Source organism: Zeus faber (genome assembly GCF_960531495.2).
Source record: "Zeus faber genome assembly, chromosome: 5".
Taxonomy (NCBI): Eukaryota; Metazoa; Chordata; class Actinopteri; order Zeiformes; family Zeidae; genus Zeus; species Zeus faber.
The window spans coordinates 20,365,496-20,392,545 of record NC_137192.1 but is presented as its reverse complement, the minus strand read 5'-3'; the positions used below and the strand labels follow the sequence as shown (position 1 = coordinate 20,392,545).

At 43.9% G+C, this 27,050-nt stretch overlaps 2 protein-coding genes across 3 annotated transcripts; one reads left to right on the top strand and one right to left on the bottom strand.

Moving 5' to 3' along the window:
• Window positions 1-1,290: 1,290 nt before the first annotated feature.
• On the top strand, window positions 1,291-3,223 carry LOC307230592 (elastase-1-like; the record flags this gene model as incomplete). The annotated part of the gene is made up of 7 exons (XM_080001028.1): window positions 1,291-1,330; window positions 1,452-1,552; window positions 1,807-1,907; window positions 2,075-2,200; window positions 2,292-2,428; window positions 2,573-2,715; window positions 3,050-3,223. The coding sequence occupies 7 exons, from the start codon at window positions 1,291-1,293 to the stop codon at window positions 3,221-3,223; spliced, it is 822 nt and encodes a 273-aa protein (XP_079857154.1).
• A 636-nt stretch (window positions 3,224-3,859) lies between these two features.
• Window positions 3,860-25,738, bottom strand: gls2b (glutaminase 2b (liver, mitochondrial)). Of its 2 annotated transcripts, none has more exons than XM_080001314.1 (19): window positions 25,392-25,738; window positions 24,988-25,087; window positions 21,425-21,546; window positions 18,054-18,183; window positions 17,802-17,881; window positions 17,375-17,538; window positions 16,272-16,330; window positions 14,961-14,993; window positions 14,427-14,485; window positions 13,033-13,099; window positions 12,310-12,360; window positions 11,858-12,034; window positions 10,990-11,121; window positions 10,703-10,795; window positions 10,555-10,616; window positions 10,102-10,178; window positions 9,450-9,513; window positions 9,049-9,198; window positions 3,860-5,530 (listed from the first exon to the last, which is right to left on the bottom strand). In XM_080001314.1, the coding sequence occupies exons 1-19, from the start codon at window positions 25,562-25,564 to the stop codon at window positions 5,491-5,493; spliced, it is 1,833 nt and encodes a 610-aa protein (XP_079857440.1). In that variant the 5' UTR covers window positions 25,565-25,738; the 3' UTR covers window positions 3,860-5,490. The 2 variants fall into 2 exon arrangements, with proteins under 2 accessions (XP_079857440.1, XP_079857441.1); XM_080001315.1 differs by having other exon boundaries at window positions 3,860-5,521.
• Window positions 25,739-27,050: the final 1,312 nt, after the last annotated feature.

Here is a 27,050-nt window from a genome sequence, read left to right as displayed (position 1 = left end):
TTGTACTGTAGCTCTACTGTGGCTACAGAGTTGTTGTAGTTCAATATACATTTTTGTTATGAATCTGACACTTGACCAGGTAAGGTTCTGAATATAAGACACCACGACAAACTAAAAAATGATTAATTTAAATTGATCGATTGATTGATGATTGTATGGACCTGAAGTGGAGCAGGTCTATGCCAAGATCATGACCCTCCGTTCTAGTGCAGACAGCCATTCTACAGGGTGGACCAAATAACAGAATAATAAAATAAAAGAATAAACTACAGAGATAGAGATCCAAAGAGGCCAAATAGTTAGTGCCGCTTTGTGCTCTGTGCTGCCAAGTCAAAGCTTACTGACAGGGAAAGAGGAAGTGCAACCTCAAAAAAGACCATGTAATTGAATCATTGAACCAAGGCCAGCACACAAAAACTTAAACTGGTGTAAGGAGCACAAAAACTCTGAGGAATGGAAGAAATATGGCCCGATGTGTCCTCTGTCGCCCTAGATCCTGCATCTGGATGTTGTGTTGTTACGTTTCTAACAGATGTTACGTTTGGAGAAAGCCAAAGGATGCCCTCAACCCACAAGGTCTGTTGCTGACATTGTGGGGAATCCATAACAAGAGCCGCTGTATGAGTGTTACAATTACCTGTAGGTGCATTATTAAAGGGCACCTATTATTCTCCTTTTCAACAAGTTGATTTATTGTCTCTGAGGTGCCCAAAACATGTTTTTGACATTTTTTGCTGAAAATGCCACTGAGATTATGCATTCGAGCCATTGTAACATGCCTCAAAACCATAGTGTTCCAAAACAGGCTGTTTTTTTGGTGAGTGGAGGCCCCTCCTGAGGCCCCTACTTCAGCCTCATAAAACACATTTGCTTCATTTCTTCATTATACAATATAAAAACCTATTATCTTATTTTGACTGGAATCGTGCATACATGTATGCACTTATGTATGTATGAACGTATGCATCTATTACCCAACATTAATACATGTTGCACTGAATGATTGTTTTGAACTATCACTGGAGCACAGCTCATATTTTGTGAGGCACTGTAAACGAAGTAATGGCCGCTACAGAATATTAAGCACCCTAATTACTCAGAACAAATGGAAAAGAGTGAGATAGCGTTGGCTGAGTCAGCAGACAATGATAACTATGAGAGAGACACAGCTGGGTGTCGGTTGCTGCAAAGTGCACACACACAGCGTAGAGCTGACGGACCCCAGAGGGTATAAAAGATCACAGTGGGAGCATTTTCAGCATCGGCGGAAAGTTTAGGCAGGTTGCAAATATGCTCAAGTTTCTTCTGTTGACCTCTCTCGCAGCACTGGGTAAGCAAAACACGGTCAACGTTCTCCTCATTTAGATTGGAGACCTAATGCGGAATACAAGGCATTTCGCTTTACTACAGCGCGTGACAGTAGCTGTGTCTGCATCTTGTCCTCCATCCAGCGCTGGCCGAGCTGGAGCCCCAGCCCAGGTACCTGGAGGACAGTATTGAGGGGAGAGTCGTGGGAGGGGAAGTGGCCAGGCCCCACTCATGGCCGTGGCAGGTACGGTATTTGTGCTTTACCAACCACCGCCCTTTTGGATGAGAAATCTAATTTCCACAGTGTTTTATTTTAAAACAAATCCCTCTAGACTCATCCATCAACTTCACCAGCCCAGTGGAACTGGGTTCACCCTCCGACACTTCCTTTTTCCTTTTGCCTGGACTGTTGCCAAGCTGCCTGTTTCAATAATATATGGATTGCTCAGTGTACTAGTATCCAGATGCATTCGGTTTTTGTCGTTGTTTTTCTCCCAGATCTCTCTCCAGTACAAGTCTGGAAGCTCCTTCTACCACACTTGTGGAGGAACCCTGATCAGGAGAAGATGGGTGATGACCGCTGCCCACTGTGTGGACAGGTGAGGGTTCAACATGATACAAAATATTTAGCAGCTTCTGAAACACAAAATAACCGTATGGATTACCACTTTAAATCCGTAGCCAGAGTCGAAAACTCTAATGAATAGAATCCAGAATCCTTCATACTGCTGGGGTCAAACAGCATACCATGCTTGTGTGTCTACAGGACCAGGACTTGGCGCGTTGTTCTCGGTGACCACAACATCAACGTCCATGAGGGCAAGGAGCAGTACATGAGCGTCAGCCGCGTCCACATCCACCCCAAGTGGAACTCCAACAACGTCGCCGGGGGGTTTGTAGCTGATCATATTCCCCCCAATACCTTGTTGCACCTGTTATGTCCACGTGCGAACATCATGTTGACCTTTAAATGACACCCTCAGGTGGGACATTGCCCTTCTGCAGCTGACCTCGGAGGCCACCCTGACCAACGACGTCCAGCTGGGTGCCCTGCCTCCCTCTGGCCAGGTCCTGCCCAACAACAACCCCTGTTACATCACCGGATGGGGACGCACACAGAGTGAGTTGGAACTTGGAAGTGAAAGTTGGATATAAAATGAATTGCTCAAAACCATGCACATTTTAGAAAAACACACAGCAACAATGAATTTAAGTGCAAACCTGGGACCTCACTGTCCTGATGCCTCCCTCCACCATCCCGCAGCTGGAGGCCAGCTCTCCGCCCAGCTGAAGCAGGCCTACCTGCCCATTGTTGACCACAGGACCTGCTCCAGCTACGGGTGGTGGGGTAGTACCGTCAAGGACTCCATGGTCTGTGCTGGCGGCGCGAGTGAGTCCGGATGCCAGGTGAGGCTTTGCGGCACTATTGTCTCTTCTCCAAACACAATAGAGGAGCTTAGTGGAGTTTTGAAGCCGGCGTGACGCTATAATGAGAGATTAATGGATCATCAACTTTCATCCCCCTTAGTATTTGCTAACAAGACATAGAAAGTAATGTTTTTGGATGGAGGGCAGGGAATAAACGAGAAAATGTGAACAGGAACCTCTCGTCACGAAGCCTTGCTGTTTATCTATTTGTTGTCTTTTATAATTATAATTATAAACTAATAATCCAGAGATTAAGTCATTGGTTAGTTATTTTTGTTTGCTTTTTGCTGATGGATGGTGTCTCTGTTACCAGGGAGACTCTGGCGGCCCCCTGAACTGCAGCGTCAACGGCCGGTGGGTGGTCCATGGTGTGACCAGCTTCGTGTCCTCCTCTGGCTGCAACGCCTACAGGAAGCCCACCGTGTTCACCCGGAGCTCTGCCTACATCAGCTGGATGAAGGGAGTCAGTATCACGATCTCACCTTGACTGTCTAGAATGAACCGCTCTAAGTGTCAAAACCCTCACAGACACACTATTTTATCTCCCAGGATTCGTGGAAGACGCTAAAAGATCTGAAAATAACAAACATTTTGGAGTGTTGGAATGTTTCAAGTGAAACAGAAACGCTCTTGTGTTCCTCGATGTTTAACACATTTTCCTGTCTTTGCTTTTGACAGATCATGGGAGAAAACTAAAAAGGATCTTCATGAAGAAAACACCCACCTGAGTACATCTCCAACTGTATGACAATAAACCACTATTCACCCCTATTAAATACACTTGTCTGTTTATTTATTTTTATTTTTTCCTTATACTGTATATGAAGTGTAAGGTAATGGGAGGCATGATGAGTTATGTGTGGTATGGATGAATGCAGCATCTGCGATGAGAGATGATTTCATTAAATAAACCTCTCATACAATTATTTTAGATGATATGGTTCTAATATATCATGTTAATAATATGAGGAGGGTGTGGGAGAAGGTTGCAGGCGAATCATAAATTAAGTCGAATAAATTAATTTATTGTGCTGTAATGTAATTTGGGATACGCGTATGTGACAAATGAGTTAAACATCAACCGAAGGCTTTTAAATGAACCAACAAATGGGCTATAATTTTTATTATTTCAAATATTTTAACAAAAAACATTATAGATCAAATTCAGGCTACAATACTGGGAGGACGTCACAAGAGAATTATTAGTTTGGAAATGGTTCATTTATAGATGATCTGGTCCAATTACCACGCAGTTATGCTAAAACGTGTGTTTCTGACAGCTCACGGCTCTTACAGAAACCTGCCACATCTTTATCACATTCGTCCAGAGTCAAAGGCAACGCGTGTCACAGAGCCGGAGAAATCAATTGTCATGTGGAACCTTAAAATAAATAAACCAGACAATTATTTGGAAATTGTCAACATGTTACATACACACACACACACAAAACTATACTCAAACACAGACACGTGAAAACAGACATATGTGAAAACATTGGTGGAGAATTGCGCATTAATGCGTACCTACACGGAAATGAAAAAGACAAAATAATAACGCTGTTTCCCAAATGTTCTATCTCGTAATTGTGCCTTCCATCTGCCCTCACAGTTACAGCCATTACAATATAAAAACAGTCACACTTTTCACCTGCGTCAGACCATTAAAGCCATTACATCAGGCAAGTTGCTCTTTCTCTTACAGTGGTTCAATAAGAGCCAACAGGGGTAATGTGTTTTTACATCAATGGAGTAAAAGTGTTCCTCCATGCCCCCCTCCCCCTTCACATCTGGCAGCTGGTACCCGCAGAGGAACACTGAACAGGAGAGGATGAGTGATGGCCGCTGCCCAATGTGTGTACATGTAGGTGACACAGAAAGTGTAGCATGAAAGCCAAGAAAATTACAAATGTAAATATAATGCATTACTTTCACTACTCATATTCCATCTCCTGGGTTAAATTCTGTATTTTGTTCCATGGTTGAGATCACACAATAGACCGTTGCAAACTGAACCGTGATACAACTTGAATCAATGAGGGTTAGGGTAATGTACGATTATTAATGGGAGCATTACAAGGTTCCTCGTCCCTTTGAGATATGTAAGAAGTGAAACACTAATGACTGATCATAATCACAGGTAATTAGCGTGAAATGAATCTTCAACATCAGCATCCCATGTTCTAGATTGTAGGATTAAAGCAAAGGTCACTTGGTTTCTGGCATACTGAGACCCGGCGGGGCTGCAGAGAGCACCGTCAGGTGCCTTGCAGGGCCCCGAGGAGGCCACTGGCTGTCATGGGTATGGGTTGGGGTGAGGGAGGCGTTCGGCCTTTGCTCCTGTTGCGCGGCTTCTCTGCGGCAGGTGCCCCACATATCTGGTGGGGGGCGGGCATCCAGGTGCCATGCTTTGAGCACACTCAGCTACGTGGATGGGAGCTCGGGGCTCGCGGCTGGTTGTGGCTGGCGCCGGTCTGTCGGCGTGGGTCCTGGCTCCGTGCCTGGCGTTCGCGGCCCGAATCCTGCGCCTGAAGCTGCGTCTTCTGCCTGCATGTGGGGGTGGGTTGGATGTGTGCGCCTCAGGGGTGCAGGGTCCCCTCGCGCTCTCCAGGACTGGGTTATGCTCCTCGGGGCCGGGTGTGGGTTTTGCTCCGTGGACTTCCGGCTTCTCTGGGGGCTGGAGGGGTCCTCTGTGGCTGCAGGGCAGGATGCTTGTGGCTTTCCTGTGGTCGTGGAGTGTTTTTACGGCTGCCGGACTCAGAGGTGGCTTCCGGGCCTCTTCCACTGCCTGGAGGCGCTACGATATAATACTGACCTTATACAGCAGAACCAACTGGGACAAGTCCTGTACACTCACCGGTGGACACACACACACACACACAAAACTGTGCTCTGCTCATCCCACCGGTTGTCCACACGACAGTTATTGCAGCAGTTCTTAATGATTAAAGAATAAATTAAGAGTTGCATTGCAGGTTGAGAACTTGAACTCCACTTGCAGACTAACTCTGTCCTAGATGGCACAAATGCTCTACGTTGTATGCCCAGCATGCTCACAGCACACACTTAAAAAAAAAAAAAATGTAATAAAAAATAAATAAATAAATAAATAAAATAAATACATAAATAAATAAATAAAGCAAAGATCACTATCTGGAACATCACTGAGAGAGGGTAATGTACTGTTTTTAATGAATTCTTGTGTACTAACTAAAATCCATTTTTGCAATTTGTGATGTCTGATTATTCTCGTCTAATGAGGAAACACCCACCTCGGAAATCAATAAGTGAGCAGCGGCAATTAGAAATACTCTCTCTGAGAATGTTTTTTTCAAGGACTTCCAAACTTAGTCGTGGTTACACCCTGGTGCATCGGGTCTATTCACAGCTGGCACCTTCAACTCCCAGGCCAAAGCTGAATTCCCTGCCTCCCTATTGACAGATCCTGGCTCACAACAGACCCAGAGGACCTGCTGGTGTGGAGGAGGAGGAGGAGGAGGAGGAGATGTGGTGCTGGCAATCTGTCTGGATGTCAGCTAAGATCTGACATGACATTTGAGCAGTGGGTGGAGGTGCGTGGAGCCTGATCCGAAGCTCTTTTAGGACTAATATATATCCCACAGAAGAGCTACTGTAGCACAAATTGCTGAAAAAGTTAATGCTGCTACGATAGAAAGGAGTCAGAACACAGTGCATCACAGCTTGCTGTGTATGGGGCTGTGTAGCTGCAGACGGGTCAGAGCGTCCATGATGACCCCTGTCCATCTTCTGTTGGCTGAATGGGAGTTGCTCTATGAATGGAAAGTCTTTTGACAGGCCGAGCGCAGCCACGGAGACCTGGTGGACCAGATACTACGTCCACCGTGTCTGATACTTCTGTTGGTTGATGAAAGTCTTTAAAAATGCAACCTATTAAAGGAGACCTATTAGGCAAAACTCACCTTTTCAGTTCTCTATGTCTCTGATGGGCAACTAACACACAAACTGTGAAATAAGTCGACCCAGTCGGCTTTTTTGTGAGCCGTCGGTTCAGAAAACATGTCCCAAAACGTGCCGCTCAGCTTTGCTGCCCTGATAGACGTCACCAAGGCAGTCATTCTAATTAGAACCGCCCTCCATCTGAGCAACTCCACCCACGGCTGGAGCGCGACTGGACCCGCGAGCATCGACGCTAAGAGCTAATCCTGGGAAGTGCTCTGCAGGCTGCGGAGACCAGCACAAATCTTTAAAAAAGAAAGAAGGATAAATACCAACTGTCCATGACAAAACTTCAGATGAGGGAAATCTAAGTATTTGCTGTGTGTTTCGTTCTGTGTGTGTGTGTGTGTGTGTGTGTGTGTGTGTGTCTATGTCCACAGTAGGTTGACTGCCAAACCATAGATGTATTTTTATTTATTTTAATTCCGTGAATGGAACTAAAAAGCCCCAAGCCCGGCCGTGTCCTGAGCGCTGGACCAGACACCGCGGTGGAAGTCGGAACAAACTTTTAAATGATGCCTTGGAGATCTAATATGAGTGAAGATGCGGCGACTGGACGGCTTATTTATTGCCTCAAATTTGTTTGGAAACAGATTTTGTTGGACTGATAAGGTGAAATCCGTGAAAGTTAAAAGTTAAAGTGAAAACGCGATTGGCTCACAAAATCCGGAACTTGAGTTCAAACCCCAATGGTTCGTAGAACTAGTGGCCTCGGGAGGGTGGCTCCTCCCACTGAAACAGCCCGTTTTCAGACAGGGCGTATTGGACACATGTTACAATGGCTCGAATGCATAATCTGAGTGGTATTTTCAGCTAAAAATACATTTCTCAGAGACCATATTAATTACCATATTAACTTGGTGAAAAGGAGCATAATAGGTCCCCTTTAAGCTATAGTGTGTACATTGGAGAAAACAATAGGCCAAATGCCGCTGTATTGCACTGATGTTTTGACAAAGGAACGAGGTAGGGATAATCAGAAAAATAAAAGTGCAATACTAAACTAATGCCCTCTGCTACCACAGGTCATGGTTTGAACAGCGTTGGCCACTCCCTCGAAAACACAATCTGATACATTCTGGACTGTCGTCAGTGTTAAATGGATGACATCTCAAGTATTTAATGTAATGGTACAATTATAGTCACAATAAAACATTAAATTGTGGCAAACAAAGCATGACAAATTTAGACAGGTAGGTGAAACAGAATCCCCCCGCCCCCCCTTCACTGTCAAGCAAAAAAAAAAAAAAAAAACAAGTCTCTAAATCTATTAGTACTGAAAAGAAACACTGAGTGTAGAAAGTATTGTTTTTGCAGCTTGTTTTCAATAAAACATTTTTGTTATCATGTATTATATGTACTTATTTACAAGTGTGTGCATGGAAAGGACAATTCTGTCCAACTCAACTCACGCCTACATTTAAGCGAAGGACACTCGTTTTAATGCATGGAGCCAAAATGCTTACTTAAGGTGAGGCACACCGTCAGGGTTTGAAATATAGCCCACGCAAGAACGCAAACTTCCTGCTTTCACATGTTGCCGCTTTCTGAAATGTGTTGCCTGGAAATTCTTAATGCCAAACGAGCTCCGGTTGCAGTACAACGCAGCATTGCAGGGAGTGATGCAGGAAATCTTTTATATCCTCCCCCCCCCCCCCCTACCCCAGTTAAAATGGGGGAGAATTTTCTTTTATTGCTTTTATTTGAAAAAATAATCTCTTCCGCTCATCATGGTTGAATTAGATGAGTCTCTGGTGAGTGGTGGAACATATTAATTGACACAGAGACACCCTCCCAGAGAGATTCATTCCATTTAGTCTTTTTTTTTTTTTGTTTTTTTCCTTTCGTACAAGATCACACATTGCTCAACAGTTGACATGTTTGCTCGTGGATGTCGACCAAAGAACCAGATCAGACTGGTGCTCCACTGCCCCCTGGTGGAGTCAGGTGCACCGTCGCCACAGGAACGTGCGCGTCTGGTTTGTACAATCAGAGCTCGTGTTTGCAGGGCATGTTTCAGCCCTTCAGACATTCGTCAAAGGAATATCGCTGTACCAACTCACTTTGAATTGCAAAAAAAGTTTCCTGTTCACCTGGGATATTTGGTTAGTCAACAAGTATACGAATGACTAAAAATGGGGAAAAAAATAGATAAATAAATAAACAGACAAATAAATAAATAAATAAATAAGCAAGCAAGCAAGTAAACAAACAAATAAATAAATAAAAACATGGCAGATGATGCTAGATTGGCACTGGTACTCTGTTCACCGAACAGAAAGGAGGTCACACAAATGGCTTTGACATTCCTCAGTTTGGCGACGGTTAATAAATCACCTCACGTCCTCAACCGTTTCTACTTTGGTGGGGCCCTCGGTGGAGCCATCGGTGGTCTGCTGACTGTAGACCTGCTGGTAGTCTTTAAGCAGCTCCACCACACGCTCGTTGCCAAAGTGCACTGCGTCGTCAACCGGTAGGTTACCCCACCTGCACAGAAAGAAATGCACCAGCTTGGGAATGAAATCTCTCAATTTCAGTCTTAATTTCATACGAATTATGAACGTATTACTCAAGAAAAAATGAAGCGTATGTCTGTGTCGATGGGATTGCTGCGAAAGATGGAACGACAGTGTACAAATTGACTGGAATAAGAGAGTGAGCGAAACTGATCGCGAAACGATATAGCGGGGCACACCAAAGTTAAAACACAATAGTATGGGAAAAGACAATGGTCATACCTGTCCCTTGCAAATGGATTAACTTTGCAGGTCTCAGTGAGGAACCGCACAACATCTACATGACCTGAGAGCAAACAGACAAAAATATATTATTTTGTTTGTGTATTAGAAGCAAGAAACACAAGCACTGTTCAGTCTAGCAACAATATTAATGTGAGATTTTTTTTTTATCCATATATTTGTAATATGTTTAATGTAAATTGCAATAGCCAATTAAAAAATAAAGTCTATCAACAAATACCATGTATTATTAAAAATCGTCATCTGAACAAAGAAAGCTAAATCCTTCACTTTAACATACTCAGAGGGTTTGCAATCAAGGTTGCTTGAATTTAATTCATGGAACGAGTTGAATTCACTCATATATGCTAAATAATTGCTGCATGAACTTCAAAATAATACAGACAAAATCATCAGGAAAAACCCTGAATATTTGCTGTATGGACATCAATTAGTAGCTCCACATCATTTGAACTGGTAGGAGCTCTGCATTCCAGTTAGGGGACATTTAATTTTCCATGAACAGCCTATTTGCTGCCTGACTACTCTTCTCAACTGTACAAACTTTGTTTGTAGAGTTGATCATTAGAATGCTGTTCATGCATTACACGATGCAGCAGCAGCATTAACGGAGTAAAACGCTGAAGCTCACCCTCCGCAGCAGCGATGTGCAGCACTGTTCTACAATCATAGTCCTTCAGATCCATGTCCATGGATGAGAGTGCAAATCTGATGAAGAGATAACTTTAGAGGCAGTCAAATGATAGGATTCAAGAAACTTAGACCAAATGTATTTATTTATTTATTTTTTAATCGAAAAGAGTAGATTGATTGTGCACTGTTGGACCATGTTAATTGTTTGCTGACCATTTATGAATTTCAAGGGGATTTTTCAACACAATACAATATTCTAACATAATATTTATATAACGTTATTGTAAACACAGCCACACCTCCATCCATAAACTTAAGTAGAGTCCCTGAATGCAACTTTTATAATATAAGGTATAATATAATTAATATGACAACGCTAAAACTGACAAACCATCAGATTGATTTGGATATTCTGTATTTCAACACAGAAATAAACATTTAAACAATGTACCTCCTCAGGGCCGACACATCCCCACTGTAGGCAGCGAACATGAGGTTGAAGACTGACTTGTTCTGTGAATCCAGGAACGTCACACGATCACACGAGTGGCATGAAACACCTGTCGCACGGCGGACATTTAATGAGGGATGAGACGTACCCTGTCTTCTCCGTCCACCCGACGGGGATCCTGCTTCTTTACAAAGTGCCTCAGGTTATCATAATTGTGAAAGTTGAAGTACGAAACCAGCCCCTGCAGGGGGCACCGACAGGAATAATGAAGAGGAACACAAAGGAATTCAAGAACCCAGAAGCCATTATGCAAACTATTCCGACGCTCCTCATGGGTTCATGGTGGCAATGATGAATAGATGAGAAATTCGACGTTTCAGTGGAAATGTGTCATTCGAGCCAGATGAATAACACACTGAAAATGACGTTCTTTACCTGACAGAAGTGTATTCCCCGGACACTGTTTCCAACCCTGTCGAGTGGAGGAGACCAACACATCACTCCCATCACGTTGGGGATCACCAACAGCACGGCTCCCGACACGCCCGATTTCGCAGGCAAGCCGACCTGGGGCAAAATGAGTTTACAGTAACACACGGCGGCCGATGTTAAATGGGATTATTGGGCGGCCAGAGAGAAGCCCGGTTAAACCAAACAACTCCACACGCTTGTGCCCACGCTTAAGGAGGACTTCACGCAGTGTCATCAGAAATCTCCATAAACCAGCTCCAAAATGGCACAGTTGGCGACCGAGCTGCGGCAACCGCTGAGTTTTTTCACTTTATCAGTGAAATAGTCTTAATAAAAATACAACTTTCACTGATGTTTCGTTTAATTCGTCCCACGACCCTTCACTTTTTAAATATGTAAACATTAACTTTTGTAAATATCTTGGAAGATATACTTTTGTACCTTATGTAATCTTACTAATTATATTAGTAACTAATTAAATGAGCTTTTTGTGTTTTATTCTTGCATCGTTGGGATTGGCTAGTATTTGACCAACAAAACTTCTACATTTGAAAACACCTCAACAAGGCTGAGCAGTGAGTTCTGGCTCCCAAAACAATCCCCCCTCTCTCTATACCCTCCACCCACCACCATGACATATACATTAGTAATCCCCAACCAGGGCCACCGGCTTCATAACACAAAAGCCAATGGTTTTGTGTGTCAGCCGGGGTTCAAATAGCAGCAAGCATGTAGTTTTAGGTAATATCGTACATTCCCAAGGTTTTTTTTCTAGAAATCAGTTCAGGGACATATTTAGGTTGACATAAAACTCACATTTAGTGTCACTTACATGGAAAGCCATTTGGCCAGAGAAGTCGTACATTCCACAGGAGTGCATGAGGGTTAATGTGTTCCGGACGGCTTCAGCGCTCAGAACGAGCTCCCCTGTGATTGGACAGATCCCTCCGTTGGCCAAGGTGGCAGCCATGATGCTTCCTGATTCACAGGTCACCTCAATGGAGCAAAGCTGAAGGAAAATGAGCATTGGTTTGACTGGCGGCATAGAAAAGGGTTGCTTATTCTGTACGTTTCACAATGAAGCGTCATTTTAAATATATATTTCTATGATTTGCACCTAGTCATTCCTGAATATCTGAATATACATGAATACACATTTAACTTCACATTGTGTATTGTGATAATATTGGCCAGGGAAATGGTGCTACAGTATGAAATTTTAGTATGTACATGGCGTTTGATATATCAATCTCTTCCTATTTAACTCAGGACCATGCGGTGTACCTGGAAGTAGAAGTCCAGTGCATCAATCATGTCTGCCCCCTTGGGAAAGCACTAGTGAATAAAATATGAATGAAATTACTACACTTGATATGGTGTGGCAGTACAGCTAAGTATTGAAAGTACAAAGAAACGTTCACCTCTTCATTTCTTCACTTGGGCTTTTCCCAATGAGCTCATATGTGACTTTTGGCAGGGATACAGCAAAAGACTTTGACACATTTAAAGACTCTTTCTCCATCCCAGAAGTGCACACACACACACACACATACACATACACATACACATACACATACACATACACACAGTAGGATTTTGGCAGGACGGTGATCACAAGGGAGCGCGCATCTTGGGAGTCCAGCACACACCACAGGAGCCGAGACTCGATATTATGTATTCAAACAATATTGATATTCTTTTTTCTTTGAAGAGAGAGACAGGAAATGGGGGTAAAGAGAGGGAGAGACAGGCAGCAAATGACCGCAGGCTAGATTTGAACCTGTGTCGCTAAAAACTGTTTATGTGATGTGTCTTTATCAAATATTTCCCAGGGACACAGCAAAGCACATACAGCAGGCTCCAAAATTAACGTAAAAAGGCAGAAGCTCACTTCAGCTGCAGTTCATTATGGCCGCTCAAATCACTGCTGCGCACGTTTTGCTTTTCAACTTTCATGCATTATCTACAGTATTTCTGCAGTCTAGCAAATCGGCCTGCCTCGCTGACCTTCTTCTCTTTCATGTAGTATCCGATGGCAAAGTTCCTGTCGCCTGTTTCTTTTTCTGACTGGAACCTGAGACAGGGAGGTAAAAAGGGTCAAAATCAAAACATCAATAATCCGCCCTGGCAGCGAAGACACAGTGAACACTGTGACACAGAAATATTGCGTGCAAAAAAATAACTCGTTTTTAGAGAGAAAATTTGTGCTGAGCGTGAGGTGAAGAAGAGCATTAGTTTTTGACAACCGCACAACAGATGAATTTTTGGAGTTGCAGGCCTTCAGCTGAGTCAGCCAACCTGAGCCAAAGCTGTCTTGACCAGAGGTTCGGTTCTGTGGGTCTTTAAGGGATTGCAGGGGGCCTGCAGCAAAATTATTTTAATTAGGGGTCCAGCGATGCAGGCTGGAACCCTATTGTTATTGTTGAGATTATTATTATTATTATTATTATTTTCCTTGGTATTTTTCGCTTTTTATTTTTTGCTAAAAGTGTCTGGCCCGCGACAACCCCTGGAACCACAGACATGGTTGAGGTCTTGTTTGAACCAGGACGTCTTAGACACTCGCGGTTCAAGTTTGAACAATATCGATCTACGTTTGGAGCAGGAATTGGGTGAAAAACCAATGAAATGTTACCAGATGTAGCACAACGTTCGCGCATCGCTGATTACGCCAAGGTTCTAAAACCTCCGGTCAGGTCGTGGAGAGGGATGAGTTTGTTGAGTAGGACGCTTTGTGACATCATCATCCAATTCGTTATATATGTGCAGGTTGTGGCTCCGGACCCCCATTCGCACCGTGCCAGCTACAGTACGTGGTGTAGATTGTAGATCTGTAGTGGTTACAAACTGCGCGTGTAGGTGTCTGTGTATCGTCTGCTTAACGCCTGCGGGGCCGTTTGATTGACATCTTATCTCTTATCCCTCATCTCCTAGCTCTTTTTTGTAAATTAAGTAACCAAGAGTAACCAGGAGACAACAGACCGGGGGGAGCCCATGCGGCGTTCAAAGTCAACTCAGATAATCGTGCTGAGTTTCAAAGAACCCAGAAAACTGTAATACATGCAAAACATGATTAAACTGGACCCCATGTATTGCTGCCTGCAGCTACTGTATATATATATTTTTTTTTTTATTACTATTGTTTGTTATTTTTTATTTTATGAAAAAGAACATTTTGGTTCTCGTAGCTTTGAAAAGGATTGGATATTAAGGTCTTGATGGTGCACTAAAATGTTGACCCATTGAATTATATGAAAATTAGGTATATTAATGCTGTATTATAGGAATATTTTACTTTACTCAAATGTGTGTGAACTTTATTCTACAAACAAAATATTGTTATACCCAGTATAAGATTTCCTATATAGTGTTTTACTTATATTGTATATAGAAACACTCACGTGGCATTACTGAATCCCACATACTCTTGGCCTGCCATCTTCTTCACAAACTCCATAAACTACGGAATAAAGGTGGTTATTAACTTGGAAATGGTGACGTGGCAGACGAGGGGGCGTGGTTAAGCGACAGGCTGCAGGTGACGGCTGGCAGGTGTCTTCTTCGCGCCGCAGCAAAGCTGTACCAGGTCCGCCTAATCAGCCCTATTAGAGTGGATTGATCAGATCCGGCTGGAAGAGTCTTCTTACGTGTTGTTTTGTCCGGCAGTGGGGGTCAGGTCTCCTGCACCACGCCAGACGAAACAACACATGAGAAGACGTCCAGCCGGGTCCGACCAATCCCCACTAATGGGGCTGATGAGGCGAACCCCGGTACAGCTGCGCCGCGGTGGTAAGAAGCCAGCAGCGCCGCCTGCATCCCGTTGCTTGACCACGCCACCTTGTCTGCCACAGGTGGGTTGCATTTTCACAGTCAAGGATCTGAGGAAATATCAGCAAAACAGAATATTCAACAAGAGGGTAGATTCAAATACTTACATAGTCAAACTTCTCTGCCTTGTTTAAACCGGGCTGTGACAGAGTGAAAGTGACAGAAATAGATTAAATTTGAATAAATCACAGAATGCAATACTTGATTTAATTTATAATATGTCCACAATTGACACCACTACATTTGTATTATTGCATCTGCTGATTTCACAAGGACGGACATAATCCGATACATCAAGGTTAACAGCTGGTCGTCCTTTTCAAGTGCAGTATGGGATCATCTCACAACCACCGTTTATACAACGATTGTGAAGCTGAGACAGTTGACTGGCTAATGTTAGACACATCCCAAAAGGAGGCTATTCACACACACATCAACACCCATATGCACACACACAATGGTGCAATTCCTGAGGGTGCAGCCGTGCTCGGACCCATCGCCTAAAATGGCAGTAGAATCTCAGCTGTACAAGACCAGTGGAAAGTCACTCTGAATATGGATTCAATTAAAGGCAAAGTACAAAGCGTGCACCTTAAACAGTTACAAAACCACAGCTTCTTATGGGCTTTGGTTAGAGTGTGTGCGCGTTTTTTTTGGCCCCGGTTTCTTATTTTGCAGATAAGGTTTAAAAATAGATCATTCTCTATGGTCTGATTGTCAGAAGTTAAACAATGATTACATGCTGTGAAGTATAAATACATACATAATGATAAAATTAGAAGACATTTGCCTCAAATGTTTGGGGTAATTATCATTTCCCTTATGTATTATTTCCAAGGAACACAAAATCTGGATAAAGAGTAGAGTTTGGGAAAGAGCGGGGTTCCTAATGAAATGAACAGGGGCAGGAAAAGCAAACGTGTATGTATGTATGTATGTATACATGTTGCAAACAAGCCCATACCTGCACACACATTCAGATTCCCCACTGGCTACTGAGATACCGACTGTGAGCCCTGAGGAAATCCCCTTGCTCCCATTCTCCAGCTCATGTCATCTGCTTCCAACAGGTACGTGACAACCTGTGTCAATTCTGGGTCAAAGGCAGCGATGGACCTGTTGCCGATGTAGTGCTCTTTACTTTGCATGCGTTTCTGTTAATGCTTCTCAATGTTTTTTCCATGACACGACTTAATTTCCATTTGATAGTCAGAAACCCAAAAAGAAGTCACTAAAATGTCAATTTGACTTTTAACTACCTATTACCAGAGTAAAATATTTATACACAACTAAAAATCCCTCAATTCTGAGCTTTTGCCTGTCACAGAGTGCATTCATTATATCAATAATACAATTATTGTAATAAATGAATGCAAATACACTGAGGGAAAAAGTATTTTTGTTCAGAATGTGTTTACCTTTATAAGAGAGCAGATCAGGATGGCCCCTGCGTTGATCATGGGGTTGTGGGGTTTATCTGACAGAAACACACCAAAAAAGGGGATTTTAGCCATAGCCAATTCACAAATTTTTGCATTTGCTATTTTGCTATTTTGTTAAGTACCATCTAAAATTCATTATTTGAAAAAATAATTAAAAACTGTTCTGTATGTGGTTTCTATGTATTAGGGCTGCCCCCTGAAAGTCGACCAGTGGAATCATCAGTGGAAAAACGACTGGTCGACTTGAAGAATCTCAGTCAGTCGACTGAGATTCTTCAAGTCGACCAGTCGTTTATTTATTTTTCAGTCAGTGAGCATTACAACAACAGGATAAAACAGAAAGAAGCTTACAAAATGCACACAAATAACATTTCAATGAGGAATTATAAATAAGGGGAATCATAAATATATCTTTATATGTGTGAATGGAACACGGCTCTCCGTGCGCCCCGATGGCCGTGCCCCGTTCCTCCAAATAAAAGAACTAAAAACAATTTGGGGACGGAGCGTGGAGGAACGGGGGACGACTCCTAGACTCCTTGACATTATTTTCTGCGCACGGCGCATGGAGAGGGGGCGATCGGGGAGAGAGTCATGGAGAAAGTGTCCCCATTACGCACGGTTTCCTTCCATACCCTTCCATAGGCACCGGTCTCGTTCCACAAGGAGATGTAAAATAAAATAACCTACATCTAAAATAAAAACACACTGTTTTGGCGCCGATCGCGGGCACCCCGTCGCTGGTGTGCGCATCGTCGGTACCGTCGGAGAGGGAGACAGGTGCGCAAAATGCTCCCTGCTCGCTCCCTCTCCGCACCCCCCTTCAGGACGTCGCCATGGCGTCCGCCTCACCTATAGGAAGAGCCGAGCCACACCCACCACCCCGTCGAATAGTCGAATATTCCCGTTGAACAGCCAAATCCGATTCCACTGACAAAATTCTGAGGCAGGTACAGCCCTTCTATCTATCTAATCTTCCTCGCAATTAGTGAGTCATTTCATTTGATGCCAACAAGGTAAACATTCCAGAGATTCAAGTAGTGGTTAATCCAAGAAGAGGCCATGGCCGCCTCGCGTACCTTCATCATCAAGGGAGAGCTTGTTGAATTTGAGCCCGCTGGGCTCCATGCCCACGTAGCGGTGAACTCTCTCAGTTCCTGCTTCATGGACCGCGACGGCGTACTCCAGAGGCTTCACACAGGACTGCAGGCAGAACGGCTGCTTCGTGTCCCCGACAGAGTGTCTGGACAAACACAAAATAATGTTCCTTTACTCGCAAGGTGGGAGATAATGATAATGGCCTTGGAAAATAATAAAAGATATCAATGCACAACGGACAATAAATGTCTGAGCCACAGCATTTGGCTACAGGAGGAATTATTTGACGGGGTCGGAGGTGACAGGTTGACAAGTGTTCCACCAAAGAAAACAAATGGAATTATCTTTTCTTTTATCTTTATTATCTTATATTAAAACGGAAATCTATCTTTTTTGTTCTTACTTTACCTTTGACCGTCGACCGTACACAATGACACACCCCAAAGGTCCGGGCTAAACTTAGCCAAGTGAGGAATGTAGTTTGCTACCTAGAACCAGGACACAGGGAAAACATGGCTGTATAGCATTTTGGGAAAACAAACATATCAATCAATAGCGACAGTCTGCTGTCGACGCGTGTAGGATAATCACATTTCTTGCCGTACGGGCTGCGACCTCGACACACTGCACGGTTTCCAGTCGTACGGGCGCTTACTGTACCTGCCCATCACTTTGCTTCTGCACCGTCTTGTAGATCTCATTTATCTTTTGTGAAAAAGCATAAAACTCAGGGATGATGAATTTCTTCTGAAAGGCTTGCATCAGGAGGACAATATTTCCACCAACGCATCTAAGGACACAGGGAGGCAAGACAATCATTAAGCTCGGACCTTAGAGCTTCTCGAGAACAACAGTCACCTTGAAGACTGTTTATCATCTCATGAAAGGATAAAGGCTGACTGGAAGTGAAATAGAAAAACGTCCTCTATGTGTTTATGTTTCCAAAAGAAAGGTTCATTTCCCCACTTAACCACTAAGCGTCCCTGTGAAGTAGGTTAGGGGTCACACACACACACACACACACACACTTTCTTTTAAATTTCACATGTGTGAGTGAGGAGCAGCTGCCAACTATCAATCTGCCAGAGGAAGGGAGGGGCTTGAAAACCCTGAATAAAACTGACATGCCCTGACAAAGCCACAGAATATCTAAATTGAGAGTTTTGCACTACCATTTATTAATAAGCTCACTATAAATGTCAGTTTTTGTAATATCCAAAACAGCACTCAATTATTATTAGTATTGATTTTTGTACTAAAACTTTTTGTATTATTACTATTATAATTATTTAAATGAAATGAATGTAAAATACTCATCCAGTACCATATATGTGCATGACACCAAATACCATATACAGTGCTTTGTCATGCTCCTGACTTGACACTTGACTCACTGGATAAGTGATGCAGAACATTAATAGGCAGGGGAGACAGACAAAGAAAGGGAAGTTTGACTGAGTGTGAAAGCGAGGAACGGACAGAGAAAGTCAGAGAGACAGAGAGAGAGAGAGAGAGAGGGAGAGAGAGAGACAGAGCGAGAAAAAATCCTTCATAAGCACGGCGTGTCGAGAGGGCTGACTAAAAATAGCCCGGTATTCTCAGCCCTGCACCTGGTGGAAAACCGAGCGTGGAGTTAACCGAGTAATGGTGATGGCTCGGCACTCGTGTCATTTGGGCCAGTGCAGACGAGCCATGCTCCCGGCAACATCGCAACAAAGCCCGAAACAAGATCCAAGAATCGATTTTCCGCTTCTCGGTAATAGCACTGTAAACACATCGTTATTGAAGCGGCGATGGCGTGTCCCGTCTGTGTGCGTTTCCTACACCGTGTGTCATAGTTTCCTCCACTTGCTGTTGAGAGAGACAGCGGCGTTAAGGTTGTTGAGGCCTCATTCGCCAGTGTTATTGACTCGGTAGGCAATCATACTAAGATAAGAAAATAAAAGACCGGATAAGACTTTATCAATCCCAAGAGTTACTGTAGCTTTATACCCACTGTTCTAACCGACAACCTTGGGTGTGAACGTGGGGTTGGATAGTAGGCTGCTGAGATCGCCATTAATGGCTGAGCGGTTTATCGCCAACCCCAGGTCTGTGGGGGGGCGCGATAACAAGCTTATGTGAGGGGCCGCTAGCTCCACGGAGGGAGCCGGGATCGCCGAGGTTGCGGAGATGCAGCACATCAGGATTCTGACCCCTCGACGACGCAGCGGTAAATTGCGGTTGACGCCCGCAGCAGCACCTTTACGGTGAGCATGCGGAACGGACGAGTTGCTACGTGGCGATTCTGTGTGCGTAAACCCAGGATCGGACGCCCTGGCGGCTGCCTCCTGGCAGCTGCCGCCCGGCGGCTGCCTGTGGAAGGGGAGTGAGGTTCGGCGGAACCGCAGCGCGTCACTGCCTCGTAGTGTCCTGTCCAACCAATGAGGGTAGAACACGTGAGGAGACGCCATCTGGCACGGCGCTCGCATAGGGAGCAGGCGACCAGCTGGGGGGTGCTGGCTGAACTCTCCTCCAGATCACTGATGGCCCACGTTGCCGCCGGTCCCAGCCTGACGGGCGGAGACACAGCACGGGGGAGGGAGCCGTCAAGAAAGGAATGGTCAATGGTTGGCGGGACGCAGAGTGTCCCCATTATGCACGGGTTGCCAGTTACGGATGAGGGAGACAGGTCCCGATCTATACTTGATCTAAGAAGGTCTCCTACGGCCTACAGCCTTCTCTTCTCTCCTCCAGTGATAAGCAAACTGTGAAGCAGCTTCCTACTCCGAATTGATAACACGCTTAGTATTTTACATTTTAAAGTTTTTCGTATTTTTTTTCCCATTCGATGAACGTCGGCGCTGGTACACGAAAATTAACTCAATGTTTTAATTTATGTTTTATTTCTATAAAAATATTTATTTTTTAAAAAGCAAAAACAAAGATGGGCGGTGGGCAAGCAATGTTGTCGTGTATGCCCGAACACCGTGCAACACAGGCAACCGCGGCAACCCTAGCTGTAATGCTTCATGCAGGGGGTGTAGCAACGACCGGCGACGAGTTCACGGCTTCACCGTGACAACGAAAGTTGAGCAGATTTCAACTTTATGCAAATAAGCAGCGCCGAGCGCCGGACGACAGCCAATGGGAGGGAAGATAAGCTCTCAATGCTGCTGATCCTTGGAAATGGAGGCTCAGACCACTGCGTATCGGTCCTATTATTCTTTTTTTTTTAATGAAAAATGTCGCCAGTCACCGCTGCCTGAGTCGATAAGACATATCTTATTGGCCAGCAGGACAGTGAACCTATCCTTTGCCAACAGCAACAGTGGTTTCTTGGATGCCCAAGATCCCACTGAGGTCAGAACGAAATAGTGTGCCAGCGACCCCTCTAGGCGTGGGACGCCCGTTTCCTGCGCCTCGAATCCCACAATGATCGTGGTGAAGGGGTTGTAGGCGGACAGCGGGGGCCTTACAAGGGGATGCCCAGGACCCCCTGGTAATAGCAGTGGAAGGAGGGCATAGCAGGAACCATCGTTTCCGTTGTCCGAGCGTACCAGTGATGTGTGGGGGCGTGGGAGCCCAGCCGCTTGCCGCAGGGCCCCAAGCGAGGTGGAGAAGGAGACTGGGAAATGATGTTGTCCTCCCCGTCAGTGGATGGTGAGGGGGCCATCATCTCCACGGCGGCCTGGCCCGTCGGCACGAGATTTGCGAAAATATAAGCACCGTATAACACCGTAGAACCGAAGAAGCGGAGCCTCCTGACATAGAACTAGGATTAGCCAGAGGTAGTAGACCGTGCTATAGGCTGGTTACTTCTGGCAAATCACTTTCATGAATTGTTTTCAAATTTGGGATCTTTCAGTAAAAATGAACACAACATTCCCACTCGAGTCTTCTGTTGTAGTCAGTGATTGCTGAGCCTTTTTTTTTTTTATGAAGCACGCTTCTTGTGGGTGACAGAATCTCCCTCAGAGGCAACCGATCACTTTGGCAAAAAAACAAAAACAAAAAAAAACAACATTTTTTTTCCACCACCTCTGACTCACTTGTGGAAGAGGTCCCGGTCTATCATCACCTCCCCGATGGAATCTTGCACGGCCTGGCGAAGGTTGTCCATGCAGTCCTTCAGGCGAGGGTCTGACGGCTGGAGCCCAGTTTTCTTCAGGACCTAGATTCAGCGTTTGACCAAAATGTGTACTATAAACCTGGGATGTCGATTGTAGAGAAATGCACCAGTCCTCACCATGACAAATTCCTTGTATATGTAAATGTACCTGGTGGAATGAAGTCATTCTGATTCTGATGTACTGCGACTGGTAAGGGATGCTGGGTCAATTCCATTAGAAAATATTCCCCCAAAAAATCAGACACCAACAGTAATTTCAAACATGTCAAACAATTAAAAATACACATATTACATTATTGTTGGATGACTATTAGAAAAACATGGATTTTATGTCAGTTATGTTTCCTTGACCTTAAACTCTAAGTCGATGCTGTTTAGTAAAGTTATAGATTTTCCATATATGAAGGGACTTTTGTGCATGACACTAAATACCAGGGTGTAAAATTAACACCAGCCGCTCGCCAAATGAGGGTGAATTTGCAGGATGGCTGGTAAATTTGTTTGAGGCTCACCTGCCAGTGCTCTGTTTGTATTTTGTAATCTCGCGTAGCCGTTAGTTTGAAACGGAGGTCTGGCTACGCATGTTCGCATTTTGTTATTACGTTATTGTACGGCCACCTGACTCGTGGTCTAAGGAGACGACATCGGGTCCTAAAAAAGGACGATATTTCAATGAGAAGTGGTGACATGAGGCAGGCAAGTTGAGCGACCGGCTGGTGTCGAGCCGGTCGCTCAACAATGTATTGATTGTCGACCCTACCATTTCTATGTCTTATGGTTCTTTTATATCATATTTATCCTTTTAATGATTTCTTCAATTTTCTGTTTTTTTTTTTTTTTTTGCTTTAATTTTATTAGCAACTTTAAGTTGCTAGTAAAAAAGGTGCGTGCCCCCTGCTAAATACTGTGCAAGCAAATAAGGATCATGTTTTGAATATTTAAATTTTGAATTAAAATGTTATATATTAACATTTTAACTACTTTCAATTCATAAGATTTAAATTTCACCTTTAAAACAAGGTATTTTTATTAATTTGATTATAATTCACCGCTCACCTCCTCTTTGAAATTTAAATATGAAATTTCAAGTTTTGCTATTTTAAAAATTGTACTTAAAATGTTTTTTTTTTTTTTCAATGTTTAAAAATTCAGATCAAAAAATTCAAGTTGCAGATATTCTAAAAACTTAATTCAGGTTGCTGCAATTTGAGTGGTGAATTTCAGATCAGAAAAATTTGGTTCCATGAGATTCTAATCCAGCATCCAGGTTACCAAGGACAGCCAGATGGAAGCAATGGATGCCTGTCGGTCATCTGTTACCCCCATTTCGTCATCGTCGCATCAATTCTTCAATTCACACCAACTCTGTCTTCACACTCAACCAGTGGTGCAACTCTTGAGACTTTTTTTTTTTTCCATCATTCAAACGAAATATTTTGGAAATGATCAACTTTTAATGGGTAAGAGCTTTCTCTTTCCAACCTTTAAATTTTCATTATAGTCGCACCTGGAGTCTGTTTGTTTATAAACGTGGTTCGATTAGTTTGCAAGTTTAGCTTTCATTGTTTACATTTCACATCCCAGCTTCTGGCTTGAATACAAAGCATTTTATCACTGGAATGAGTAGTAATCTATAAATACATTTTGGCTATTAACAGGAGGAATGTGTCGTAGGAATGCGTCGCCGATTCTTCAACATGGGTCCGAAGCAGATGGTTGGGTCCATTGCATTAACCAGAGGAGGATGCAAGGAGACTTTCACAATGTTTATGTGTATATTTATTGAGCTATTTCTGTAATAAAGTATTTTGTGGTTTGGTTATGAAATTAAGAAAAATATGCAATGGGTATATTATTGTACATTTGTGAAAACCTATTAGTAGCTTCATAAATAAATTCACAGATTTCTGGTTACTTGACAAGTTGGTTTGACAAGAGCCCCCACATAGTTGACTTCAGCCTCCGCATAATTGACTAGAGCCTCCGCGTAATTGCCAGAGCCTCCACATAGTTGGCTAGAGCCCCCACATACGTAGTTGACTAGAGCCCCCACATAGTTGACTAGAGCCTCCACATAGTTGACTAGAGCCTCCACATAGTTGACTAGAGCCCCCACAGATTTCTGGTTACTTGACAAGTTGGTTTGACAAGAGCCCCCACATACGTAGTTGACTAGAGCCCCCATACAGTTGACTAGAGCCTCCACATAGTTGACTAGAGCCTCCACATAGTTGACTAGAGCCCACACATAGTTGACAAGAGCCCCCACACAGTTGACCAGGGCCTCCACACAGTTGAGGAGAGCCTCCATATACGTAATTGACTAGAGCCCCCACATACATAGTTGACTAGAGCCTCCAAAAGGTTGACCAGAGCCTCCACATAGTTGACTAGAGCCTCCACATAGTTGACTAGAGCCTCCACATAGTTGACTAGAGCCCCTACATTGTTGACTAGAGACTCCACATAGTTGACTAGAGACTCCACATAGTTGACTAGAGCTCCCACATAGTTCACTAGAGCCCCCACGTAGTTCACTAGAGCCCCCACGTAGTTGACTAGAGCCCCCACGTAGTTGACTAGAGCCCCCACATAGTTGACTAGAACCTCCACATAGTTCACTAGAGCCTCCACATAGTTGACGAGAGGGCCTCCACATAGTTGACGAGAGAGCCTCCACATAGTTGACGAGAGAGCCTCCACATAGTTGACTAGAGCCTCCACATAGTTGACTAGAGCCTCCACATAGTTGGCTAGAGCCTCCACATAGTTGGCTAGAGCCTCCACATAGTTGGCTAGAGCCTCCACATAGTTGGCTAGAGCCTCCACATAGTTGGCTAGAGCCTCCACATAGTTGGCTAGAGCCTCCACATAGTTGGCTAGAGCCTCCACATAGTTGACTAGAGCCTCCACATAGTTGACTAGAGCCTCCACAAAGTTGACTAGAGCCCCCACATAGTTGACTAGAGCCTCCACATAGTTGACTAGAGCCTCCACGTAGTTGACTAGAGCCTCCACGTAGTTGACTAGAGCCTCCACATAGTTGACTAGAGCCCCCACATAGTTAACTAGAGCCCCCACCTAGTTTACAAGAGCCCCCACATAGTTGACTAGAGCCTCCACCTAGTTGACTAGAGCCTCCACCTAGTTGACTAGAGCCTCCACCTAGTTTACGAGAGCCCCCACATAGTTGACTAGAGCCCCCACATAGTTGACTAGAGCCCCCACCTAGTTGACTAGAGCCCCCACCTAGTTGACTAGAGCCCCCACCTAGTTGACTAGAGCCTCCATATGCGTACTGTAGTTGACTAGAGATATAGACACTATACTAGAAAAACATCACTTTTCCCAGTAACGAGTAGTGTAACGAATTACTAATAAAATTTCAGTAATAATATTACAGTTACCCCAAAATAAATAACCTGACAGAGCGGAAGATGGAAGACACCAGGCCTCTCAGTACTCGATATTGTTTTGACTTACTGAAATTAAATAGGAGATGGGGACCTGCTCGCGTCCCTCTGTGATGGTATAGAACAGCATGTCCTCCACTCCGGAGGCAATGGACTTTTGGCGCACACACCTGTAGTGGAGATGGAAACAGCATTTGGAGGAGCACACGCACAACACAAATACTGTACACTGAATGTCTGCCACCTGATAAAAAAAATAATATATATATATTTTAAATCAAGTACGGCATTTAAAAAAAAAAAATATATATATATATATATATATATATATATATATATATATATATATATATATATATATATATATATATATATATATATTCTTACGGATTACCACTTTAACCTTAGGAAAAGTCTCGTAGGTGTAGCCGTCATCTCGGCGGCTTTATCACAGGGTTTATTATAGGAACTCACACGTTCGAATGGTCCATGCGAGTCGAAGGTCTCCGGCGCCACAGCGCTCCCGCCGCGGGCGTCGCACCGTGGGACCCCGCCACGGAGCCGCGCAAAAGCCTCTTCGCGGCGTCTCTCACCAGCAACTCCACGGCCACGGAGGGTGACGCACGCACGGCCTTCAAACAGTGCATGGCTGGCACGAGAGAGGGGGGGGGTGAAAAAAAACAACAAAAACGCACCCTTTCACATTTGAATCATTAAAAAAAAAAACATGAATCAAATGCTGATTTATCTAATTGTTATTTAAAATTATGGTTGTTGTTCTTCTTCTTCAATACGCGGTTAGAGCAGCGTCGCCCCCTCCCATCGACCTCCCGCAGAAAGTGCTGGTTCCCAAACTTTAACACACGCGCACACACAGCCCCGCCTTTTGATTGGCTCACACCGTGACCAATCAGTGGCCGGCAAAGGCCACCCGCCGTGTTGAAATTGTCGGCTCTATTTCTGTCTTCCGGTTCGGTTCCGGACGAGTCCCTCGGTAAGAGAATAAAAAAAATTAAAAAAAATAAAGTAATAATAATAATAATAATAATAATAATAATAAACCCATTGAACGGGTCTCCGACCGTTCGTTCTCGTCCGGGCGAGGGAGGACCGGGCTCTGTCTCACACGGAGCCCCGCCCCCCCCCCTCGCCCCCGGATTGTGACACAGATCAACGGCGGGGGTGGGGTTCGAGCGGGCACGGACTGGATCCCGGAGCGGAGTGGACCCACCGTGCCGGTGGGGGGGGGGGTGGTCCTGGGAGCGTTTAAAAAAAAAAAATGTGTATGAGATGATCAATTGAGACGGAATATTGATTATAAATCATTTTTTCTAACTAGTTGCTCTCGGTGTGTGAGTGTGCCTGGCTGGCGCGGTGAGGACGCGTCCGGCTTGTAGATCCGGTTCTTGACGAGTCGTTCGATCCGTGACTCCTGGAGCGTTTGGTTCGGTTCAGCGCTGTGACGCGCGGTGAGAATGCGCGAGTTGTAGATAAGTCACGTTCAGTGTGACTTACACCAAAATGCCGGGACTCGCTACTTTCTTTTGCCATTGACTTCAATGTTTATTTTGCAAGAGTTAAAAAGATTCGTTCGTGAGTCTTGCGTCACTATTGCGCTGCGGCGCGCTCGGCGACTAAAGCTTCGGCTAAGAAAGATTGTAAAACATATATATATATATATATATATATATATATATATATATATATATATATATACACACTGGTGAATTTTTATAATTATTATTATTTATTTTTTCGTGACTAAGCTGCGAATTTAGCACGTTGGCACGCACCCCTTGATATATCCCAGGATCCAGGATCCAGTCCAGGATCCAGTCCGTGCGTCCAAATGTTTTGCGCAACACAAATAAGACGTTGTTTATTTATGGTTTAATAAACAATATTTCGTTTTTTATCTCATTTATTTTCAACATGTTTTCAAGAATATTCTTTCTGACCATATATATTTTTAGTCGATTGCCAATACTTTTCATTTAGAATTTTAAAGTTTGAGAAAAAAATCGGCAACTTGAGCAACATGAATATCACTGCGGAAAGGCACAAAATAGTATCGTAAACAAAAAATGTAATGGTTAAAAATATACACGCGTCCATTATTATCTTTTATGATAG